We start from the raw sequence: 25,837 nt of genomic DNA on the forward strand, positions 1-25,837 counted from the left end.
GCTCCAGGCAGGTTGACCATGGATGGAACATGGCACTGTAGGGATCACTTTACAGTACCAAGAAATGGCTGTCACCAGTCAAATCTTTGCCTATACCTGTTCTAGGGTTTTTGATTCAAACCTGTCTTATGTCAAAGACTTTATATGATGAAAGGCTTACATAAAGCAATATACAGTCTCACCAGTCTGTCAACGAAGCCTATTTGTAACTATTCACTTCCAACCCCTCTGAAAGAAAGGCATTTCTTGTAGAAACCATGTGCAGATTTGTGCAAGACCCTGAAGTATTAAAGAGGCCAGGCATGGAGGCAGCTTCAGGGTCCAGTTGTTGGAACCAGGTCACTGCTACAGGACAAATGGAGGATAGACAGTTCAGTGGGAGGGATGAGAAGGGTTCTGCTGTAAATAAACAGTGAGCACAGCATCACCACAGAGGGCCTTTCAGTTTCAGCTCATTCGGTGGCTAGTCCATCAACAGTCAGTTGATCACTCAGTCGTCAGTCATTCTTGAATTTCTTCAGGCATCAACAGTTTGCTATGATTTCTGCTGAAACACTAGTAAGGATGTGTGAAAATAACAGGCAAGCATTGGTGACTCTGCAGAGAGCCTCAAATAGTTTGCAGGACAAGACCTGTTTCTCTTGATTGTAAAACTTGATTCCATTTCTTCAACTTGAAGTAGCAATTTTACTTCAACAAAAAAGTGAATCCTGTTATTTCAATGTCGTACGTTTTTTGGATGAATACTGATGGTCATATTTTGTATTTTGCAGGCCAAAAGGTGATGGACACACAGTAACCTGTTCACCTGTCACCTGGAGAGACTGCAGTAGAGATGCACGGTCACCTGAATTACAGCACCTGAGGGATTTACACTGACCTGAATCAGCACACCTGGGGGAATTACACCTGTCACTGGGCAGGATCACAGTCTTTCTCTGGAATGCAGCTGATTTTAATGGAAGCAATAGGCCATATTGATCGAACATGGGACGTAGAGTTTGTAGAAAGGGTTTCAGCAGGTCTGTGTCATTAATATGACCTCTCACACCAAACGGGAGTCCCCACACGGAGACAGTCGTGAGAACCTGGGGGTGGATCTGCTGGATACGACCTCGGCTCGGTTACGGGCGCAGCAGGCTGCGGAGTATTACCACAAGTCGCTGCTACAGAATGGTAGCAGTCCACACAGCACGCCACCAGCGCGGGAGATATCGGGACAGAAATCACCGCGGGGAGACAGCCCAAAGGTAAACGGTAGCGACAGCACAGAAAGTTCCCCTGGAAACGCAAGTACAAGACATGCAGTCAAGATTCACCTGAATCTGAGTCGCACGTCTCCACCGAAAGCAAACATGAACAATAATACGTCTTACGCGGACGAACGTATGTCCCCGCGGGCGCGCTTAGGTCCGCACCCTCGGGCCAGCATGCATGCGGTCATAGCCGAGAACAGGTCGTATCGTAAACCCAAATCTAAAGTGGACCCATACAAGGGAATGGACTTGGCCAGGGAAAGGGGAGGGCATGCCTTGTTACGGTCCAAACGATCCAACAGTGACTTGAGCTTGAACGAAGTAACTGATGATTACTTGGATGGTTCCCTCAGACGGGAATACGGGAGCACCTCCTCACTAGAGGTGCAGAGTGTCGGTGGCGAGAGCTTCTTTGCCATGTTGAAGGACCTTCGGCCGGACATGTCATTTGACCAACGTAGCCCTGCCCCACCAAAGATACAGGACTACCTTCGGTGCAGGGCCGATGGTACGTTGGTAGAGGCCTCTGGACGAGTTGTTAACGGTGGCGCTGAGGAACCCAGACCTCAGAACAGTTCCTCCAGCCCCAAACTCAGTAGAGCAATGACTCCACGGGCGAAGGAGAAACAGATAAAATACTCCCGCTCAAAATCTGCTGGGGGTGAATCCTCTCTCTTCAGTATGCTGCTAGGGACAAAGAAAGATGGACCAGACACCATGAAGTCACCTGACGCAGAGGTGGATGGTCGCCTGGACGATAAGTTGCGTAGACGAGCATTTTCACACTACGATTGCCAGAGTATGACCTTCAACCTTTCGGACGTTGTCAGAAACAAGGAGTACCTGGAACGGAGGAGGAACACCACAACGGGTGCCTCCGCGGCATCCTCGATACGGACTAGCCATGCCTCCAGTCCCCACAACAGTACTGAGGACCTGTCCATACAGGAGCTGGATCTTGGGGACGGCAAGAGCAACAATCTAGTGCTCAGTTGTCCATTCTTCCGGAATGAGCTCGGTGGAGAGGAGGAGAGAAGAATATGTTTGTCGCGGGGCAATGGGGGTAGTCGTGCCTCGCGGGCATTTCGCGAGGGGATGGGACCAAATCTAGACTCCATGTCAGGCTTAAGACCAACTACAGCCAGTGTTTCAGTGCTGGACACTGGCCCTGATCAGGATGATATGTGGCCGGTGGGGGGCAGGACACGTGGGTACGCTATCGAGCACGTGGACCACGGGGCGTACTACTTCAGGAGGTACTTCCATGGACAATGTGAGTACCATCTTACTGTGGATATTTTATTGTGTGGAAAGTGTCTTAGTGATGCTAAAGTGTTGAAAAGAGTTTTAGACAGCCTTTCTCCCATCAGCTTTCCGAATAGAACAGTCCATGTGAAAGTGGTGTAACCAGATCAGCATCAAAGTAGTTCCCAGGAATGTGAGGTAACTGTCACTAGAAGCCAACTCAGGGGTACCTGAGGCCAGAAGTTAATCTAAATGGGGCAGCAGGGGCATTGTACCCTGTGTGTTTTTTCTGTGCCCCCATACCGCAACTCAGAAAAAGGAGAATCACCTGTTGTTTCTGCCAGTCAGTGGCCCATTTGCAGATACCGTAGCTCCTGTTTTTAAATTTTATCAACGAAGATGCAATGTACTAATAATAATATCTCTGCTACAAAAGAGTTAGTTTTTTACAAAATAACAAATTATTGATAAGTACAAGCACGCTATCATTGTGAGTAGTGATAGAAAGATTGTTGACTTTCTGCACCTTCTAAAAGATTGAAGGTTCTAAAAATGAAAGTCAACTGAACGAAAGAGTCAACAATTGGTTCAAGAATTAACAGAGATACAACCAAGAGGGAGTGTTGACTGAAACTGTCTTCTATTTCTCACTGTTGGGAGTGAGGGAGGAATGTGGGAGTGAGATCTGCCCCACAGGTTGTCCACATCATGGGCAACTGGAGCTGTGAAGTATGTCTGTCCTGTGAGCTATATCTACTCCAACAGCAGGATTTTAGTATTTATGCAGCCTGTGAATTAGAACATGGCCACTACCCCTCAGCCAATGAGAGCCCTTCAATTTCTGTGACTATATCTCAGTAGTGCAGAAAAAGTGTGGTACTAACAAAAAAGTGTGGTACTAAGTCATTTGCATACAAAAAAGTGTGGTACTAAGTCATTTGCATATTATGCAAATGACTTAGTACCACACTTTTGTTGTTAGTACCACACTTTTTCTGCATCACTGCTCAGGCCTGCCCACATGAGACCTGGGTCACAGTGTCAGCTAACTGCCAAGGGGGTAGGGAGGGTTCATTATTTGATTCACATAAGGACATTGTTATCTTACAGCCACACAAGAACAAAAGTATCAAACTGAATCAAATCTTTAAAGACTAACAGGCACAAATTCAAGTTAAGCAATTGTTACAATGAAATGGAAAGTCAAGTTTATAAACAGTGGGGAAACTGGGAATCAGAATAACATTTTTTTTTAAAGAACACACATAATGCTCTCAACTCATGATCAAACAGTTCCAGTACTCCAATGAAAAGAAAAGGAATATTTTAGTAACAAACAGTAAAAAAATCCCAGTTCAAAATCTGTATGTAATATTTTGAGAACACGGGGATGAATTGTAAATGAGAAACTTCGTGGTAGTGGCCAGGTTCTGAAAACAGATAGGACATGTACGAAGCTTGTTTACAGGTCATTCTGCTTCAATATAATACTTTTTACCTTTTTTTTATGATACTAGTATGATGTGCTGAAAACAATATATCTTTGATTCATATTGATAGAAAGAGAATCCTCGGGGATGTGGCCATGTTCTAAAACAGTTAGGCCATGGCCTCGGCCTTTCTAAGCGAAAATAGTGAAGCTCCCCCACTCGGGGCTTCCAGACTCCCTCGGCTTCGCCTCGGGAGTCAAGGAAGCCCCTTGTGGGAGGAGCTTCTCTATTTTCGCTTAGAAAGGCCTCAGCCATGGCCTAACTATTACTGAAGACTTAGAGAGTTGCATGAAGGATTTTAGACAATGATGGAACTAATGACAAAATGATTCAGCATTAGGTCAGGGGATGTGAATTGTAAGAACTAGGATGCCACAGGTAACTCAATACTCCCTATATCTGTAATTAGACAGGAGTGATGACATAATGACAGGAAAGCCCTCTGCCCTTCCTGCTGTACTCAGGAGAGATGAATGTGGGAAACATGTTTCTAGTAGGGAAGTCAGGTTTATAGGGCAGCTGTGGGGGTAACTTATATCAACGTCCGGTCTGTCAGCAATGGGAATTTCCTACCAGGGTCGTATATGGTCATACAGTACATGTTGAAATATAATCTTTGACTAGGATATCTTGGAAAAAGAATCAAAATTTTTTGCTACTGATTTTCATTTTAGAATTTGGTTCAATTATTTCAAGACACTTCAGGAAAGTTTTTATCCCAATCCTGGGAAAGTCCATTAGCAAGGAGTAGAATGTAAATCCTGTAGCAGCAGTGTAAATATGTGCAGGTCACCGCCTGACCCCATTTCAGCCCACATACCAGACATGCAGACTGGTCACTCCCTTCATTTAGCACAGACAGGTGTTCTCCTGTACAAATAACGTACATGTCACTTGTGCAGAATCTGTCCAGCCCGTCAAGGCCTTACAGAAAGGTCCCTAGAAAGGTCCCTTCTCAGGTTTAGTATGGTAGATATAGAAGCTGACATGTGTGGAACCTTTAGACATGTGGCTACTGTGTACAGTCAGTGTTAATTGTTGTACTTGTTGACAGGATCTCCTGTAATGGGTCCATAAGGATAACATGCTTTATCTCAGGACAGTTGAGACATATTTGTGCCTGGTAGCATCCAGAATATAGGAGCATGTCAACAGGCCTGAGAAGTTGGGAAGGGTTGATGTCATATCTTGAAGTCTCACAGTCAACCCAAAGTTTGACGTGTTGCAAACGGGGCAACTTCTTATTAACTTGTCATTGTCAGGACAAGTTGAAACACTTTTATTAACAGCTGATTGGTACTTATATGCATGCCTCCATAGAGAACATGAAAGAGAAGATTTCCGGTTGTTGTGACTTGCAGGTCTGGACAGGTCCACCACACAGTCCAAACAAGGAGTCCCATGATTTTATAACGATTAAAAGGCTGATAAGTATAAGAAGTCCCATAAAGGTTTTAAGAGAGCAGGGAACAGAAAGTTTCATAAAACACAGTTTGTAAGTTGAAGAAATATATTCTATTGCAATGAGTTTAGCAGATCCTGTGAACAGTTAATGGCATTGGAAGTTTTCTTGACCTTCCTGTGTGGAGGTCATGGCTAGATGGCTTCCCTAAGGCTGTCTGGTATTTACAGACTCTTGTCGAGGCTCCTAAGGTGTTTGTTTTTACAGACACAGGTATCAGGGGCCAGAGTTCAGGTATTTGTTCAGGGCAGGGTCGCTATGTCAGGTATGAAGGAGAAGGGCAGGTTGCCATGGAAACAGTTATTGTCAGTCAAGACCCCTGACATCAAGTGTATGGGTGTGCTTTCCTCAATATAAGATTGTTTGTGGTACGTAGAATAGGTATACCATAATATTATCCATTGGAATGGAAAAGAGAGACCAACCACAGTATCTTATTGTAACCAAGCAATAGACATATATGTACTTTTGCAGTTAATTGAGAAAAAGACATGTCTAATGTTTTACATATTTTGTATGGTGTTGCCTAAGACTTAGTAAGAGAAAAATAAGTACATGTAGGCGCTTCTTTGAAAGTTTTATACTATTAAAGTACAAACTTAGCTATATACTGTACATTGTGTTGTCTGATTCTTGTACTTTTATGAGGTTACAGTATTTTCAATTCCTGATATTTCACTAGTTCATTAGATTAAAAGATTTCTGGTTGTCAGAGTCTAGAAAACAGGGTCTACCTTTAGTTAGAGACAACCTGACCTGTGCCCCTTGAGTAGCTCTACCAGAGATCCTGGTGGCATTTTTCCTGCCAAAATAAACACATTCTGTGACTCTGGGGGTTGTGTCACAAGACTGGGACTGTGTGTGAACCCAGGGAATGACTTTGCCATAAGGGTTACTAAGGATGTTTGTGTATTGAGAGTTTATCCTTTGGTCACAGTACAATGTCCAGTGTGCTGAACAGAAACAAGCTTTTCACACCCTATCACAACTGAAGATGTCACATGATGTTATACTTCGTACAGATAATATGGACAGTATTTGTGGTATGGCCTAGCCCATAAAATCCAAGTCTATTCATACTAGTGAAGTATCTTAACCCACAGACCCAATAAAACATCTATCCAATCAGCTCCAGTAGTCATAAATCTTGGGTTGTCAGAATGGGACAATCCATCTCTAAAAACCATCAAGGGAGGGACAGCTTTAAATAAAGCGAAAAAAAGGCACTAGTATTAGTATTATTAGTGGAAACTAACAATAAGTGTAAAAGTATTGGAACACACAAAACAAAAATGGGAAGTTAATAGTTGATTTTTTTGAAAGGATAGATTTTAATATGTGGATGGAGTGATACAAAACTGCATACTGATTTAGCAATGTGGAAGGTTGCCAGCAGATTGATGTACTGGTGGTCTAGAAAATTATCTCATCTCCCCTCCTTGTCTGGAACCTTTGATATAACAAAATACGACTTCCAGGGTGAAACTTGCGAAAGTCTTTGAATGTGGCTACCATTTAGTGATAAACTGTAGTCTTGGGAGTCATTTTCAGGGGTTCCTTTGGGCGCTTTGAATTACTTGAATTTCAATATGGAGTCATTAATGGTATCCACAGCAGCCATACACCAACCTGGTGCACCGCAGTCTGGCTCGGTGCCAGGGGTGACAGACACAGACTATTGGAAATCAAGAAAAGCAAATCGCGCCTGTGTTTAAGTGCCATTGTGGCAACCTGTTGAATAGGTAAGTTGATTGCACCTTGTTAGCTGGAGATGGGAAAGTGTTGTTATTACTGGAGGCGGGAGAGGTAGACGTATGGAGTATGGACAGCGTGTTCTCAGTTCAGGTGGATATCAACCATCTAAATACTATAGGTAAGGGCCAGTAGCTCTTCTATCATGTTCCCAATATGCTTTTTGTAGCAAGTTTGATAAGTATTATGATGCTTGTCCTCATCATTCTTTTTGCTGAATTGAAATATCTCTGCTGACTTTTATTGTAACTGCCTAAATTTGTAGGCGTAATGGATGAGTCCATAGCACAACTGGTTAAAAGTATTTTGAAGGTAAATTTTTGTTAAACTCCAAGTAGATCTTCCGTTGGCAAAACCGTAACTGCCGGCTAAGACTATAGGTCGAACGTCCACGGAACCCATGCTACATAGTTATGTCTGGCTTTTACAATTTTGCCACCAGAAGATCTGCTTTCCTTCTCTCTTCATAATATATTTCGTTGGTTATATTCTAAATTTTAGAATCCTGATGATTTCATGTATTATGCTTTAGTTTTACGAGAATATTGAATATTGCAAGGTTACCTACTCGCAGTCTTTCCATACCCAAGTACTGGCCCCACCATCAGTGTGGTTTGACTATAAATTATGATTTGTGCCTCAATAACGGAGAGGCAATTTTGTGCATGGAAGTTTGGGTTAGTATCCCAGTGGGATGAGTCATTGGCATTTCCAGCACAGATGGTAGTTTTCCCTATATGTTCAGATGTGTGAGGCTGTATTCCAAGCCATTCCCCACAAGCCCAGCTGTTGTACCACTCTTGTACAGACTGGCTAATTCTTTAGCTTATATATATGTGATATCATGTCCCAGTGGATGGAGCTATGGACAGATCTGATATTGTGTGGTGATAAGACAGATCTATCTCATGCCCCTGTGGTGGCAGCAGGCTGATCCTATCATCCGGTGCTGCTACAATTTTACATGCCCTCTTCAGCAGTGTTATGGATTTACAGAGAGTTCAGGACATCTTTCTGTGGGTTTATGGAACGTTCGGTTATACGAGAATTGGTACATCTAAATTGGACTGCAGTATATCGGTGTGCAATGAGATATATCTACAGCACATTTGGTACATGGTTATTTGCTTATGAAATCTATATGGTATAAATAGATTTAGGAATATGATTTAATAGGATATTACTTTTTTTATTAGACATGGGAGTTTGATTTACACAACAACAAATAGCACAGTCATCATTGTTTAGAGTTACAAGATATTTGTTACATGTTGATTTGATTTTTAGACCATGCAGTCTATTGAGATCTACAGATAATTTGGTACATCCAAAGTTGGATTTATAGACTATCTAGTACAGTACATCTACTCTCATATTCACATATATATGTGGTGAGGAAATACAATGTGAATAAGGATTGAGAAATCCCTCATAAAACACACCCCACCAGTTAATTTTGATGACATTAGATATGGCTACATGAATATAAAGAGATAATGAAAATGCAACATTGAAGAAATGAATCATTTGCACCTGCTACTGTGCAGAGAATATGCGCAAAAGCTCATCAAGTTCTCAATATGAATATCTTGTATTGTAACGTAACAAGCAACTCAAATCTAAAAGAAAGAGAAATTGATATTTCAAATTGTTATTTGCCCCTTCTACATGAGCTTTTCTATCATACCAGAACCTCCCACTGCTGTGTATATGTATATGACCCACAGCTGACAGATAAGTGTGACGGGAGTCCATGTGGGTTCCCCACCTTGTAGATCACTATCTTGTAATAATCACTAGATGACAGCAAATGTTGAAGATGCCTCTGGGGCATAGATAGAAGATTTATGTGGGGTCGATATCTTTTGTTCATTAATGATTTCCTGTACATACTAAAGGTGGCTTCCTGTGACATTTCAGTGCATACAAGTTTTCAGTGGATATTGTTTCTAGTAACATGGCTGTTGTGTTGTTCAACATTCAATGGCAGACTTAAGAAACAAGATTATATGTAATATGGTATTGCATATATAATGCCATGAAAATTGTTGTAAACAATTTATCCCCTTGTTGTCCCTTAAACCTCAAAAGAGAAAGACAGATTTGTTTCCTTTAAGATTCACCTGCAGGTGGTTAATACCTGTTTTAGCCTCATTCTTCCAAAGTCTTAATACCGAAGAGCTTAGATCTACAAAGAAAGAAAGAGCTTAATCTAATAATCCATTCACCAAGACAAACCAGTTCTTCCAGATGTGTTAAATACCCAGTCTTCCTACAGAGTGCATGAAAAATTGAGAAGGTATCATTAATTAAAGAACTTTGTCACTTCATGATGTATGCATGGTGCCCACGCATCATACTAAATGTATTTCAAGGTTAAATCTAGCAGGACCCAGAAGACACTGCTGGGATGATGCCTAAACATGAAGATTAAAATTTAGCAGAAAGCCGCTGAATTGTAATAATACAGTGTGTATTTGAATATATGTATTTGCCCATGTATGTCTGAACTCAAATCCAAACGTATCATGTTTTACTGATGACCATATGTTGTGTTGTAACAGCTGATGTCCAGAACTACTTGGGTGTTGATGAGAACCTGGGCCCTATCGCTATCAGTGTCCGGAGGGAGAAACTCCCGGATCACAGCGGCTCGTCAAACAAAGATGGTGGCTCTCCTGTACCTGCTCAGTACATGTACCGGCTCATCATCAGGACCAGCGATGTAAGTCAACAAGGCGGTTTTGTTTTTCTGGGATAGCTGGAAAACAGAATGATACAGATTTTGTTTGGAACAGGATTAGTCATATACACATATAGAATGCAGGAGGACCTTGTCAGTTTTTAGGCATCTGTCAAGTGAATTGCCCTGTGTACCTGGAAAGGTGACAGGAGCCACCTTTCCCACAGCCTCTGTAGCTGTTGCCAAATGAGTAGTGTAAGATTCATATATCAAACTGTTAACATCGGCAGTGCTTCAAAACTTCAGAAGCCATAGAAAGGTAGAAAAATGAATGATTCAGAACATACATTGTACATTCAGCTCCAATAATGAAATTATGTATGAATCTATTTGTCAACAAATTTTACCAGTTTTGACTTTTGCTTTACAAGTAATGCTCTCCTTCTCCACAGTTGGTAACCTTACGTGGGTCTATCCTGGAGGATGCCATCCCCTCCACGGCTCGACATGGTACGTCCCGGGGTCTGCCCATCAAGGATGTCCTGGAGTTTGTCGCCCCAGAGGTCAACCTCGGCTGTCTGCGCCTCGCCTCGCTCAGCCCGAAAACTTCGGAACAGCTGATGAGACTGGACGAACAGGGAGTAAGTCTGAGATTGGTGCAGTTGTCAACATTTGATGGTCCATATCAAGAAGTATTCGTAAGATTCAATGTTCATTAACATCAGATTCAGAAGGGTCTATATTTTGTACCGTACAAACGACTTTGTTAATTGAACAATACTTATGATGGTTGCTTGTAATCAAGAGTTCAGTTCAGTTCATCCTCTGTGAGGTGACACCATTGTCTCCACAAGTCCCTGTCGAGCATGACAGTCATCTTGTAGACATACATCCTCTTCAATTATATATAGTGTCATTGGTGACAAAAGCACTTTAAGCACCCCTGTTTTTTTGTTCAGATGGATCTGGCAATGGGAAGAAGTTGTATAATTTCTAACCTGACTGTTTCCCAGGAAAAGTTGATTTTGATCCTTGACAGCAGATGTGCATGCTTGCTCTCTACCCATTACATACAGCTGAACATTACATACCTACATCTCATGAATGTTGGATAAATTCCCCTTGAAAGAGTTGCAGGGCCCTCAATATGCATGACATGCTGTTCGCTTTGAACAAGTAATTGCCTTTAGTACAAGGAGGCACTTTACTCTGCTTGTACTCAAGGGATCCATTTATAATCTGAGCTTCTGCCAGACAGATTCTTAAAAGAGATGACATCTGCCATTAGCAATTGCACTCTGGGTTATGTAACCCACAGTTGTAGTGTGCTCATGGTTACCAACAGATCCAAGAGGTTTGATGTAGAGCTCTCACTGGAAATGCAATTTGGCTTGAGTAAAAGCTCTTGATCTGACATACCTTGCAAGGGTAGAGCTACAGGATATGACTGATGTATTTGATAGATGTTGTAGTATTTGATTTCAAATCTTGCTGGATAAAAGTCCTAAAATGGTAAAGCAGGGGGAGATGTTGAAAATCATCTGAGGGTATTAATGATGTAACTACAGCATGTTACAGTGCCAGTTCTCCCGACTGGTAGCACGGCTGCCCTGCCCGAGAAAACAAGGCATAACTCATGGCCGTTACACCACATTTTAAATTTTACTGACACGGCCTGCAAAGATGCATGATTGCATTTCTGTGAATTAGGTCAGTCCTTTGAGTGACTTAATGTGCCTAGAATCTGTGTTGATGATTCCATCTTATTTGACTAAAAGGGTTAGATATGGATGGGTTCTCTACTTTAAAGAAAATTAATCGTTATATAGTAATCAAGAGCATATTAGATAACTACGTAATTGAATTTTTGAATATTTTGCCCAGGAATTACTTGATGTTAACACTGCTCCTGTGTTGCCCCAGATCTCTACCCAGTACAAGGTGGGTGTCCTGTACTGCAAGACTGACCAGGGCACAGAAGAGGAGATGTACAACAATGGTCAGTACCTTAGCTTACATCTCACTGAGTACTCACTCTCGACAACCACATTCCGTTGTGTCCTATTTTCTCTCCTTTTCAAGATGTCACCAAAAAAAGATAGTATATACAATAAATCAGCTAGTATAGCTGTCAAGTCACAACCTGTAAAGATATATGTGCTCGATAATGTGTCATCATAAAGCACAGAAACCTTGCTAACATCTGTGCTGTCCTGTTCTTTGGCTCCACAGAGTCTGCCGGTCCCATATTTGATGAGTTCCTGGACACACTGGGGGAGCGGGTTCGTCTCAAGGGCTTTGAGAAGTACAGAGCACAACTGGACAACAAAAGTGAGTGGGTTTCACTGTGGTGACATTTATTGACAGCGTTATTATGGAGTAGATGATTTATCAACAAAAGGAGCTCCTGGTTTCATTAACAATACATCAGTCCTATTTTAACCTCAATTTGTCAAAGTCACAAGATTTAAAATGCTTTTTTTATAATTTTGTAGAGAAACCCAAAGTATTCTCTTCTGTATGGTTTATAAGGGTGATCACAACTTCATTGTTTGATGTACATGGATAAGATGATGAAAATCTTGATTGCCCCTGCCTCTCCAGCGGACTCCACTGGTAGCCACTCCCTGTATGCCACATACAAGAACTGTGAAGTGATGTTCCATGTGTCTACCATGCTGCCATACACACCTAACAACAGACAACAGGTAAATATGTCTCTTCTGTACTGCCATTGTTGTTGTTATGCTGTCTTTATCTTTGACACGAAGTGTAGTTGTGTCCAGGTAAAGCAACCATCACAAGAAGTGCCCAGTCCCAAAGTATATCCCCTGTACAGAAACTGGGCTCTTGTTGTTGCATATTTGCAGCGCCTCCTAGCAGCAGCAAGTAATAATGCAACCCACAACTGAGCTAAAGTATCTTGACATGCTGCATGCACAGCTTAACTTCTGTTGACCATAGACACTTATCTGTTATCATGTACCTTATCTACCTCCCCAGCTCCTGAGGAAGAGACACATTGGGAACGACATCGTGACCATCGTGTTCCAGGAGCCAGGCGCGCTGCCCTTCACCCCGAAGACAATCCGCTCCCATTTCCAGCACGTTTTCATCGTGGTACAAGCCATCAATCCAAACACAGACAATGTGATGTACCAGTAAGTCACAGCCAACTTCAACATTCAGCATTTCGTATGCCTTTGTTATGATGTTCCTGTACACGTACATATTTAGACCAGAACCTCTCTTTTTTTTTTTTTATTGACAGCTGTATTGATGTATTCTGGCACTAAATGTAATGTTTTCAGTATTTTTCCTCTCTTCAATCACTTATTAAAAAGTCTAGATGTTTCTTTTCAGTCACAAATTCAATGTTTTGTGTGTAGTGTCTAGTACTTCAGTCACAACAGCCTGAGGCAGGTGGTCCTCACAAAAACCTTGAGCAGGTAGTTAGCAATATCTTATCTCTTCTTCTTGCTTCAGTGATTAATCCGTAATGTTTTTTGCAGGGTTACTGTGGCCAGATCCAAAGACGTTCCTCCCTTTGGCCCCAGCATGCCTGAGGGTGCAACCTTCCCGAAGTCTCCTCAGTTCAAGGAGTTCCTGCTTGCTAAAAGTAAGACTTATTCCCATCAACTTTGATGACTAGTATAACACAGTTATAGAATATACACAGTAAAATTTTGAGAAACTCTAGTATATCTCATATCAGGCAAGTCAGAAGCTGGTCATAGTTTGATTATCTTGAGGCTTTTTTTGCTACTTAAATTACTTGTGAAAGGTGTTGACTTACTGTCTTTCTATTCCCTGGTTTAACAAAGTACATTGTTTTAACAAGGCCTTTTGTCTCTACAGTTATCAATGCAGAAAATGCAGCCCACAAGTCAGAGAAGTTTGCTGCCATGGCCGTCAGGACAAGACAAGAGTACCTGAAGGACTTGGCAGCAAATTCCACAACAACGACGTCCATTGACTCAGCACTCAAGTTTGGTGAGCCCTGATTTGTTCAAAGTCAAGCAAACAATCAATAGCTAAGTTGTGTGACAGGAGTTTTGAAACATAGTCTGTTGTTTTGTGTGGAATCCTTACATAGTTTGTTGTTTTGTGAGAATCCTTACATAGTCTGTTGTTTTGTGAGGAATTTTTACATAATCTGTTGTTTTGTGAGAAATTCTTACATTTTGTTTGAATCTCTCTGTGCAGGGAAGTTCTCTCTGAGCGGGAAGAAAAAGGAGAAAACCCGACCCAGACTGGCCCCCGAGCTGGCCAGCACAGGAGCCATCATCTGGGACATACAGGTGGGACCATTTTTTACTGTTCACCTTTGTTACAGTCAACAATCTAATAGCAAGGAATAGACACTGATAACCAGGGTCCAGAAATATGTTATGTATGTAGACCTTCCTTGTAATTTTTCCTTGGGTAAAATTGTTTTGGGGGTGGGGGTTCGTGGCTTACATAATAGAAGGAAATTCAATTTATGGAACAAAATTGTGAGTAAACTGTATTTTAAGAGTTAGTTTCTTAGTAACCATTAACCTTTGACCTATCTGTGCCCTCCCAGATTGATGACTTCAGCACCTCCACCACGGTGGACTGTATCCTGGGCGTCTCCAGCGAGATGTTTGTACTGGTGGACAGGGAGGTGAAGGAGGCTCTCTTCTCTACACCCTGCAAGTCTGTCATCGGATGGACATCACAAACTGATGGGTCAGTAAAACATGTTTTACACCTGCTACAAATATTTTCTCCAAGCAATATTCTTAAATAAGCATTTAAAACTCATCAGAAAATGTTTTGGAAAATCTCCTTACTACATCCACTGTAAGGCTCTTTTTTGACAAATACCTGTGCCTAATGCCTAACGTATGTTTTTCCAGTTGAACTTCAGTTCTTAGTCATTCGGATAGAAAAAGACTAGAGTTGCATGCTCGAATAGTCGCATGCTTGGTGATACTGATGTATTGACTGGTTTATTACAATCTGGCTCATAAAAGTTTATAAGGCTTGGACTGTTAATAGACAGGCTGGAGTCACATGCTGCACTCCCAGTGATATTGATCTGTTTGATCTCCGTCCTGCAGGCTGAAGGTTTACTACAACCGTGGGGAGTGTGTGGTGATGAGCTGCCCTGACTCCGAGGCAGAGGTGACCGAGATTGTGGAGAGACTGATGAGAGTCACACAGGGCTGTGAGGTGAGGACTACACTTATTGTTTATTGTTTATACTTTCTTCACTTTAGTTCTTTAGCATTGTTAAGTATTAGAAATAGTTCGAGTGTCATGTTTCAACAAGTTGCCATACATTGTACATATTGCAATTGTCACGCAATAAAGTTCTTCCTCTTCTTCACTCGTCCTTGATGTCTTTCAAATATCTTGCATTTTAGTCAAGTTGAAGGATCGATATCATTTACCTGAATTTAAATTTACTGAATAGTCTCAATTACTGATAAATTCCAAGAATAAAGATACATAATGGCAGTACCTTAGCTGCCAGCTTGAAATACATAATTACCAGAGTATAGTGTTTCTGCTACGTGCTGTGCGCTGACATTTTTGTCTTGAATTCTGCCAGACCCTGGAGATGACCCTGAGGCGGAACAGCCTGGGTCAGCTGGGCTTCCATGTTGACCTTGAGGGCATGGTGGCAGAGGTCGAGCCATACGGCTTTGCCTGGCAGGCAGGACTGAGACAGGGCAGCCGACTGGTGGAGGTGAGCTCAACCAATCTAACAGTTTTTCAACAATGGATGAAAAGAAGATAGATATCCATAAGAAAGCATAATAAGGAGAAGGTTGAGAACATTCAAGACTTGGTGTGGTGACAGCTGACATGCTGAAAGAATGTATGAATGCTTTTGATGGTTCACTTTACACAAAGATTTAAAGTGGAAGGCATTGCATTAGTTAGACAAGCTTGAGTCAAGGTTAGTAAGTGAAAAAAACTTCTTATCCAATTTCTTGCACCCCCATCTGTATGAACTAAAAAACTCTAGACAAAAATATATGTAATTCTAGACCCTGGTTAAAGTTGCGGTGGTACAAAGTCATGAAATATTCAGTGGTGATATATTGTGGCAGGTGTTTGTGTTTGCTATATATAAAATAACTGACCTAATTCTTGTAGTGATAGTAGACTTCAGTGCCACTTCAGATAGAGGTATAGAAAGGGCTCACATGTCATACCCTGACTTATTTTCACATTGTTGATGTTTTGAAACCTCACAGATCTGTAAGGTTGCTGTGGCAACACTAAGCCATGACCAGATGATAGACCTGCTGAGAACATCGGTGACTGTGAAAGTGGTCATCATTCCTCCCATGGATGACGGCACACCCCGCAGGTAGATTCATTATTTTACAACAATTGAAAACCTGATATTCATTTGTCTGTAGAATATTATCAATGCCTTGATCATTGTACCTGGGTCTATTACAGCCTCAGATTTGTAGAACATAGCATTTTCTGACCCTTTTACAGAAGACAGATACCAGAATTTTTCATGACCAAAGTTATATATGACTTACTAATTATAAAGTGTATATTTTGGAACATCCAGAACAATCTAGACTGTAGGTTGTTCTCTACAGTTTGTTACTGGAGAGATTGAGTGATTAGTAAAACTACACACTTTTCTTAACCAACATGAAGTCATTGGCAGGGGTACAAGAGGATCAGCATGGTGCATTAGTTCCCAGTTGTTCTCTCAATCTTCAGCATGATAAGATGTTCCTTTATCAAGTTGTGTTTGTTCCCCCAGGGGCCTGTCGGACCAGTATTCCAACTACTCCACGTTGGAGTCCAGCGTGTCGTCCCACTCATCTCAGGAACGTTCCGACGACGACAGCGTGTCGGGCGCCTCACGGACCTTAACCAGCTCGCGGAACTCCTCACTCAGGTCCAACCAATCAGGTAAGGTTTTTTATATGTAACTATTATTTGGTATGAAAGAGGCAATTTGCACTTTTTAATTTGATTATATCATTAAAGGCTGAATAGCCGAACCATGAGACAAGTAAATGTACTTAGATAAATGCACTTATATAAATGCACTTAAATAAATGCACTAGTCTTAAATAAATGCACTTTGATAAATGCACTAGTCTTAAATAAATGTACGTAAATGCATAGATAAATGAATTAATGAATATGATGTGCTTCTCCTCTGCCCTCTCCCAGCTGCTATCCAGACCACACAGCCCCAGCGGTCCTCCTCAGCCTCCCCCAGTGCTCGCCAGGGCAGCCCTGCCCAGTTCCGCTACCGGCACGAGTACGGGCACGGGCGCGACGCGGGCGGGGAGCTGCGGAGACAGGTGCTGGAGGGGATGAGCGGGCGGGAGGGGCGGTACAGCCGGGACTCGCCCTCCTCCACCCTCCCCCTGCTGGTGGGGCAGGACGAGCCCAGTCTGATGGAGGAGAGACATCGTGCAGAGAACGTCGACACAACTGTCGGTAAGGCAACAGTCTGTCTACTGTTACATACTGAACCATCTTCTTCTTTTGTAATTAGCAGCTTCTGAGCAATATTGGCAATCTGTCCAGATTGTAACTTGACAGGATAGCAGTAAGTATGAGGTCCATTGTTACACTGTGATTGCTGTTAGTAATGGGATAAGTTCAAACACACCTGCACTACTACTCAACCATGCCATTCTGGTAGAATTCAGCTCACAACTTGTTGCAGCCCTGTCCATGAAGATTGTCCGCTTATCACAATTTTTTAGTTTATGTAACCTTTGTACAACCTTTGATCTGTACTGGAAAAGGAGCATACATTTATTGAATGCTGTTCAGTATACATAGACATGATACAGGCTGTTATCACCATCATTGTCATAAAAGCAGCACCAAGGTGATTTTACCTGTACAAATGTGTATTATGCCTTCTTACAGTAACAGTACGAATTACTGCGAATTACAAAACTGGAAATTGCCTGAAATTAAAAAATTACACTTTCATAATCTAATCCAAGAAAAATGCCAAGCATCCCCAATTCTAAAGCAAGAACAAAACAATGTTCTGTTGCTGTATGCTACTATATGAAGAATGTTGATCCCATTGAGTTGGCCCCTCGTGCATGAGTACCCCTGACTACCCGTGTGTGCAGAGGTGTTAAAACCACAGCTTCCCTTTCAGATGCAGCAGACCTGGCCTGGGCCTACAAGCCTGAGATGTACATGGAGTCAGGATCCAGCAACATCAACTACCAGCAGAACAGGGCGCACAGGCAGAACAACATGCATGTGAGTGGGTGGATGTGGTGTGCTGTGGGGTTGTGTCACAGTGTGTTACTTTGCCTTATGTTGTGTTGTGTTGCCTTGTGTTGTATTCTACTCCGTTGTGTTCGGAGTGAATGGTATTCCTTAGATATTGGTTATGTCAATGTAAAGCTCTAAAGATTATAATTATGTATCCCCTATCCTTTCCTCAGTACCTGTATGTTGTACGTTATTTGTCATTTGGCAGAGGAGTCTATTGTGCACAATCTGCCTAAAACAAGTCTTTCTATGAGGTGTTTGTATTATAATAAGATATATCTAAACCATCATCAATAGTGTTGGTGATATCTGTATCTGGCACATTTTCGAGCCCCTTTGGCATCTGTTTCTTTATTGACGTATTTGAAATGCTTGCTGAAACATGTTAGCAAACAATCCAGTTGTGTTTGGAATAGGAACCACATTTCCTATGCTATGTCATGATCTGTATGGTAGACATGTGTGGAATGTGCCTTGCCCAAACTAGTTCTTAGTTTCATTCGCCAGGTGTTATCATCAAAAAGTTGTCAAAAAATGTACTTCAAGGAGTAAAAGTTAGATGTAGCTGTAAACCTCTTTTCTTCAGTCTAAAGATACACGCTTGGACTTTAGGGGTCAACTTTCAAAGTTTTCTTTTCCTTCCCGCCTGTTTATTCTTGGGCACCTGTCAGAAAGTATCTTTTGAGGTAGATCCGCTAGTGGTCAGGTATGTGCATGGCCAGTCATGTGTGCACCTCACTTGCATTCATGTATGTTTAATGTTTTGCCTGATTGCATTTGCATATGCTGTATGTGCATTATGTATGTCAAGAGTGTGTTGTACTTGTGCACTGTTCAGCTGTCTGTATTTGTGGTTTGGTGTTGTTTGGAGGTTTCCTTTTGTGTTTACTCCTTGCCATGAGGCCACTTTGTTTGTGTACACAGGTTCTGTTTTGTGTTGGTTTCTTCTGTCCCTTTCTGTTCCAGTGTTTTACATGCATCACCAATTTCCCGATCATCTTCAGTTAGGCCACACCAACTTAATCTTATGGATGACATCCGCGCGCGCATTGATTTTCACCTGTTGTCACCAAAAAAAAAAAAAAAAAATCACCTCCTCCAAGGCTACACAGAACTCCGGAACTTGCTGACTTAGATTGCCACAAAAGGCTAGCATTGTGCCGGCTTATCGGAAAACTGGGGCGTATTTGTGGATTGGTATGCCATCGATGTTGGCTGGGGGGATTTTGCGTTTGCACAGTTGTACGAGAGGATCGCGGCGGCCAGCGAGTATCGCCCAGACAATTTCAAACACGACCTGTCCAGAGTGGCTCTCACACGTTTCTTTTGCAACAATGAGAGACATGGGAGAGGAATTGAGGGATTGGCAGAGGAATTTGTGAGCGTAAACCATGGAATGCTTAATATGGAGTTCAATGCCATGTATGTTGAAACTGCCCTTATGGGTGTATATGAGTATTCTCATCACAGTCATATATCATCCACAGTCCTTGGAGCCAAATACCTTCTAATAGTATACTTCTTTGGTCGTTCTTGTCAATATATTAAAAATCAATCACTTGCGCTGAGTCTGCTATGATGAACAAGACAACCTACATGTACCTCCTACAAATAAACTGTGTTCTGTGGTTCAATTCGCACTACCAGCTTTGTACTAGTAGTCCTGTGGTTTAGCAGCATTTTTTTTTTTGCTGGATTTTTCTTTTTTTCGCCCGCGCGCATTAGTTTTGGGGTCTCCAGAGGATGTCATCCATAAAATCAAGTTGGTGTGGCCTTACTCTACATATACACACAAATTCTCATTTGTGAAATGCTTTAAAAAAGACAGTTGTAAATTGTCATTGTGAAGTGCCAAGTCTGCTAAAAGAGTGCAGTTGTCAAAAATTATGAAAATGCTGTACTGACAACACAGCATCTACTTAACAGTGTTGAAGTGCAAAAGTGTTGAAAGTCAGCAAATATCCCAGAAAAGTCTGTTTGGTTTTCTTTACTCAATTTATAAACAAGAACACTAGCCTTAGGTTTCATCTACAAACTTTCACCTATCCATGGCTAATGAGCTTGGCTGGCCTAGCTAAGCTGACTAGCCACCTCTGGCTGCATTTGCAGTACAGTAAACTGCTGTGTAGCCCCCTGGCACAGCTTGTGGATGCTGGCTGCAGTCTTCTGTATGGGGAAGTAGGTACATGGCCTGCTGGATTGCAGTTGTGTCTTAGGCTGTGTAGGTGACCAACCATGCATTCAGGAATAACTACGATATACAGCTGGAGACAGTAAACTAACGGCTTGGGAAGAAAAGGCTCTGTACTAGTTAGCAAAATTATTATTGTACTGTCAGGGAATCAGTAACAACCTCACCATTGCTCTTAGTATGTGATTATGAAAGCCTTGCAATAGAAATACTCCAAACATCCTAACATCCATGACACCACATTTGCAGGTCAGACACTCAGGTGTATAAAATCTTCACTACCTCTGACATAAAGATTCACAATAGTTCAGTTACTGTAAGTGTTTGTAAGAAGCATCAGCTGTGTGTGTTACTCCTGACTAACATTACACACTACACACTGCAAGATTACCATAGGAATCTTCTCACAGCACCTACAGAACATTTATACACATTTATACCCTCTCTGTCTTTCTCCCTGCCAGACTCTTTTCTTTCCCCTCTTTCCTTACTACTGCTGTCCTTTCTTAATTCATGTAAGTACTGCTTCTTGCTTCTGTTGTGTTCTTTCTGTTAATTTTGTTCTGGTTGGTATTTTTTATTTCCTTTGCTTCCCATTTTATTTGCACAACCCCAAGTGACCCTTCCTACCTCTGTTTTATCAAAGATTCCTTGACAACAAGCTCAGAACATTTTCCATTTAAACAAAATAGGAGTGTTAGCCATGCTACCAATATGTTGAGACAGTTCATGAACTTCTTTCTCATGGAGTCTATTTTTTACATTTTTGTGTGTATTTTAAACCTGGATATTTTTCTGCATATCCCAAAATAGTCTCAAAAGCAGAGAGAACCTTGTGTCTTTCTTTGTTGTTACAAAACCCACCCTTGAACCCCAACCCTACATACATGACATGGGTCACTTGTCCTCCCCATACAAAAGTATGTCCTTTTGGATAGGACATGTGAAGTTGAGACGATCCCTTACTCCCTGTGTTTGTGGCTGTTGCAGACCCCCAACTCCAGTGACTCCAGTAAGAACAACACCCTGTCCAGCACGGACACCAGCACCAGCGATGAGAAGTGGTATGACACGGGTGATAACATGGAGCCAGAGTTCCCGTCCACCCAGCGTACTGCGTCCACAGACAGCGGGCTGGACGGAGCCATGATCCCGATGACAAACCTTATAAAGGTGGGTGATCACTGAACACTGCTGTATACAAAAGCAATATTATCTAGCAGTAGTAGCAGTATCCATTATTTGATTACACTGCTGCTGGGGTCCCTGACATGGGTGGGCAGCAGTCGGCTAGTCTTCACACAGCGCTTCCAAGCGGCTCTGTCCATGGGGCTCACGCTGGTTAGGCCGCACACCTTAATTTCCTTCCTGACACACTCCAACCAAGATTTCCGAGGTCTTCCACGACCTCTGTTGCATGGTAACTGCATTTTGGTGATGGTGATCATCCTTTTCAAAAGCCATCTCCCCAACTGTATTTTTTACTACTTACTTGACTTGCCAGGATGCCATCCTGCTCAGCTTTTGTTTGCTCCCCACTACTTTTTATAGGACAGAAATGTAAACGGGTGAAATCTGGCATGTACACTACATTGTATATTGTTAGAATTAAATTGAGATCTAACTTGCTTGTCACTTCATTTGGTAGATGATACAAATTGTACATGTAGTTACATCCGTAAATATTTGTGGCTGATAAATATTTGCCCTTCCTGGCATGTTGTAGATACACATTGACCTTGCTGTTGTTCTATTTTAGGCAGGGGATCGGGAAGGTTCCACTCAACACGTGGGGGAGTCTCCTGAGAATTTCCACACCCCTCCCGAGAACACAGTGGATGTTCCTGACTTCATGCAGCACCCACGGTACCGAAGCAGCATCACCAGGGCCATGGAGAAGGTGGGTCGGACAGAGGCGCTAGTAACCTACTTTGACAGGAAGAAATTTTGTTTTGCTGTCCTGAAAATACAGTAAATTTTGACAAGGGCCTTGTTAAGTATAACCATCGAAGGAGTGGCAACTTCAGAGTATGTTGTTAAACTAAGACATGTGCAGATCAAAAAAGGCTTAATTGGTAATAGTTCCCTTGAAATTTCTTCTCAAACCTTTCCCTGGAATTGTTCAGTCTCTAACCTCTAAATATACTGTATAAACATGATCTTGACACTGTTTCCTAGATGAGAGGCCACGACCCTGACGGCCCGCGGGCTGGGCCCCAGGACCCCTCCAACAGCACCTCCAACCTGAGCGAGGTGTCGTCCCACTCCCAGTCCAGCGACGGCAGCCTGGGGTCAGGACACAGGGACAGGCTCAACATGGGCACCAGGGGTAGGCAGGCTGTGGGCTGTTATGTGTGCAAATTTAGGGACTCACTTCTAGCTTGCTCCATACCCCATTGTTGATTATGTCCAATACTTTATTACGTCCATTGGCCAACATACAAAATTTGCAGGACATCCTGGACATACATTTGTAAAACATACAAAACATAAAGACAGAATTGTGATACTAAAATAGCTACATGTGATACCAGTATCTCTGCATGTCAGGAATTGAATACTTACAAGGGATCTAGGATTGTTGCTAAGGAGATTTGTCAGTGTATCAACAATGTTGTTTATGACATACATGTACATCACATTCCCATTTGTTGTGTGTGTAACTGCATAAGCTGAACATTATTCAAATGATTCATCATTTCTACAAATTATGTACACAGAGATGAATCTAAGTTCATAGGGTTCATACTTTTGTTTATACCATGTCTCTAAAATTGGGTTAAGCCAAACTTCCTTTCTCCTTATACATGTAATCTCCAACACTTCCATTGGATTAGTATTGGTACTTACCAAATTCTGAATCAGGAGGTCACGAAGGGCTGACAGCAGGCTCCTCTGACCTCGTTTGTCATCACTAATTTGCTCTTTATAGATCCGTGGCATACAGCACTGAGCTATTAGGATCCTCAGCTGATGCTTATCTGAGTTCCAGAATATTCAAAGTACATGTACTGTGAAAAGCAGTGTCCATAACAGACCGTACGAGCGACATGTAACCCACTTGTTAGTCCCTGCTCCAGTTTCCCTGACATGCAGTTGCTGCTGAGTCCAAAGTCTTTTGGTAATATATGACCTGTATCTATGATTGGGCAGATTAACTGAAAATTGTTGTGATTGTGCTGATTGTGCCCCTGTTCTGACAGATGGCAACCCCAGCCCTAACAAGTCCCAAGGCTCGCCCACTCAGCGGAGGAAGAAGGCCGGACCCAAGAAGTACACGCTAGACGACAGCGCCAGCAGCGCCAGCAGCAGCAGTCCGAAGGCCTCGTTACGCAGCCTGGTCATGGACGACGGCGGCGGGACACGGTCGCGCCCGGGGTCCATCGCCACGCGGGGGAACTCTCGCACGGCCGCGCTGCTGCAGGCTGCCAGCATGCAGGAGGATCTACTGAAACTCATCAACCCTGATGTCAGCGAGGCGGAAATTCAGGTACAGAATATGGATTTGTATATGGAATATGGAAACTTGTAAGATTTGTATGTGCGCTGGAAAGTCTTATGTTTACTTTAAAGATTTGGAGCTAATGAACAATTTTGGGTGCTTTTCTATACATCCTTGTTATCCTTGCCCTATCTATTGGGACAAGACTCTTGGTTCCTAAAATGTACATAGATTTTGTATTCGTTTCAAGAAGACACTAATAAGTGACACCATCTATGGTTTACACCCACCAGGCCGCCAACAGCAGAGATGGTGCCAGTGGCCCCGGCAGACCGCCCATTCCGCGCACCGTGTCGGACGAGAGCATGAACGGATCTCGCCTGAACATGAACCGCAGCAGCAGCCATGATTCGCTGGACCGTGCAGGACGCGGAGACTCGACCTTCAACAGTGCGGTGCCGCTGCTGAGAACCTACCCCTCCAGGATGAGTGCCCACTCTGCACATGTCAGAGGTAATGTCCTTGTGTCACATCTCTTGTCCTGCATTTCCAACCATAAAAAATGTAGGATGATCACCTGACAGTCATTTAATGCATGCTGAAAAGAAAATCCAAAAAGGTAGGATAATTGAAATGACATGGTTGGATTGTCAGAGTAGTTTGTGGGCATGTGCAATGAAAGAATACTTGAGGGCATGTGCAATTGAAAAAAAAAAGAAATTGAAATTTAAGACAAAAGAGCTGGAAAATATTTCCCCTCCACCCCTTTCCAAATTTCCAAATGGAATCACCCTGACGTGTGGCCTTGATGTCTACAGAAGGAGGGCGTGACAAGAGTTACCCCGGCAACATGCTACCCCTCCCCGATCCTGCCGCCGGTATCAACTGGAACAACCTGGTGGAGACGGCCAAACAGTTTGAAGGTAGGGAGATTCCAAAGTGTCTGGCCAGAGGTGTCCCACAGTTTCTTACAGAAAACAGTCTGTCTTATTCGCTTATTGTGATCGAGTTCATAAACCCTCAGTGCAATTATATTCTATGTTGTGGGAGGGCTTTTCTATATGTTCTTTGTTAAGAGAAGGCTGTGAGGTCTGGATTATGTTGAAGATAGGTGTTTTTCAGAAATTAAGACCAAAGGTCAAACTCAGGAGGACGGAGTACAACAAGAAGCATGCATGTAGAACCTTGATAGTAAATTTCAATCCAACAATAGAAATTCCCTGAATCAATAGATGTTTATGGCCAGACGTGCAAACTGCAGCAGAATTCTTGGCTGAACAGAAGGTTTGCCGCATGCCACTGACTGCTTCTCTATAGGCTGGCACAATAGTTAATGGGATGTCAAAATAATCATGTGAAAGTTGAGGCTGTAGACTGTACATGTACCACAAGACATGTTAAAATGATTTGTTTGTTGATTTTTTGATCCTGTGAATCGTTTTGATTCAAGCTTTATGGATACATCTACAGCACCCCTTCGCAAGCTTACTTCTGTAGTTACTCTGCATCATAATTTCTAAACTGTGCAGGACAACTGCTCTTTAGTGACTAGCTATTCCTGGCAGCGGACCTGCTCTTGTCTGACTCCGCCCTTGTTGCCATGGTTACAGCCCACTGGGGGAAGGAACAGGATCTGTCCAGCCTCTCGGACCTTTCCGTACAGGGTAATGACCTCTGGTGACCTCATGGCATGCTGGGAGTCTGTTGCCGTGCATGTCGGCACAGCCCCCCTCCCCCGTGCAATGCCTGCCCCTCACTGCAGCTCCCTCCATAACTCCAACTAAAATCAAGCGTGTCTCTCCTGCTGCTTGTTGTGTCTGGAGTAATTACTTTCTCTTCTCTTCTTTTGTCCACTTTTGTTTCAGTGATATCAGAACTCAAAATGAAGGATTGAATAGATAATGGAATGTATTATCATTATCAGTCATAGGATTATGAGACACTCAAGGATTCTCTGGAGTACCATAGCAAGTATTGTATTCTTTCTCAAAATAAATTACAGTATGATGGATAACAGTGATAAGCTGTCATTTCTCATAAGTCTCATTTGA

The 25,837-nt window shown here is 42.5% G+C and overlaps 1 protein-coding gene across 4 annotated transcripts in view; it reads left to right on the forward strand.

The window, feature by feature from the left end:
• Positions 1 to 25,837, forward strand: part of LOC136433214 (signal-induced proliferation-associated 1-like protein 2) — a 49,555-nt gene that overhangs the window by 18,016 nt on the left and 5,702 nt on the right. For 2 of the 4 annotated variants that reach the window (XM_066425165.1, XM_066425166.1), the window contains exons 2-25: positions 774 to 2,529; positions 9,770 to 9,930; positions 10,341 to 10,529; positions 11,812 to 11,887; positions 12,121 to 12,219; positions 12,493 to 12,596; positions 12,892 to 13,049; positions 13,401 to 13,507; positions 13,747 to 13,881; positions 14,095 to 14,189; positions 14,456 to 14,601; positions 14,976 to 15,087; positions 15,470 to 15,607; positions 16,122 to 16,237; positions 16,655 to 16,806; positions 17,074 to 17,346; positions 18,032 to 18,138; positions 21,335 to 21,517; positions 22,104 to 22,244; positions 22,523 to 22,673; positions 23,548 to 23,834; positions 24,080 to 24,299; positions 24,605 to 24,709; positions 25,397 to 25,450. In XM_066425165.1, the coding sequence (XP_066281262.1) occupies positions 1,038 to 2,529; positions 9,770 to 9,930; positions 10,341 to 10,529; positions 11,812 to 11,887; positions 12,121 to 12,219; positions 12,493 to 12,596; positions 12,892 to 13,049; positions 13,401 to 13,507; positions 13,747 to 13,881; positions 14,095 to 14,189; positions 14,456 to 14,601; positions 14,976 to 15,087; positions 15,470 to 15,607; positions 16,122 to 16,237; positions 16,655 to 16,806; positions 17,074 to 17,346; positions 18,032 to 18,138; positions 21,335 to 21,517; positions 22,104 to 22,244; positions 22,523 to 22,673; positions 23,548 to 23,834; positions 24,080 to 24,299; positions 24,605 to 24,709; positions 25,397 to 25,450 (4,801 nt within the window). In that variant the 5' untranslated portion in view covers positions 774 to 1,037. The remainder of the gene's footprint in view (positions 1 to 773; positions 2,530 to 9,769; positions 9,931 to 10,340; positions 10,530 to 11,811; positions 11,888 to 12,120; positions 12,220 to 12,492; positions 12,597 to 12,891; positions 13,050 to 13,400; positions 13,508 to 13,746; positions 13,882 to 14,094; positions 14,190 to 14,455; positions 14,602 to 14,975; positions 15,088 to 15,469; positions 15,608 to 16,121; positions 16,238 to 16,654; positions 16,807 to 17,073; positions 17,347 to 18,031; positions 18,139 to 21,334; positions 21,518 to 22,103; positions 22,245 to 22,522; positions 22,674 to 23,547; positions 23,835 to 24,079; positions 24,300 to 24,604; positions 24,710 to 25,396; positions 25,451 to 25,837) is intronic. The other 2 variants (XM_066425167.1, XM_066425169.1) reach the window with 2 other exon arrangements.

This window comes from Branchiostoma lanceolatum, chromosome 4, assembly GCF_035083965.1.
Source record: "Branchiostoma lanceolatum isolate klBraLanc5 chromosome 4, klBraLanc5.hap2, whole genome shotgun sequence".
Taxonomy (NCBI): domain Eukaryota; kingdom Metazoa; phylum Chordata; class Leptocardii; order Amphioxiformes; family Branchiostomatidae; genus Branchiostoma; species Branchiostoma lanceolatum.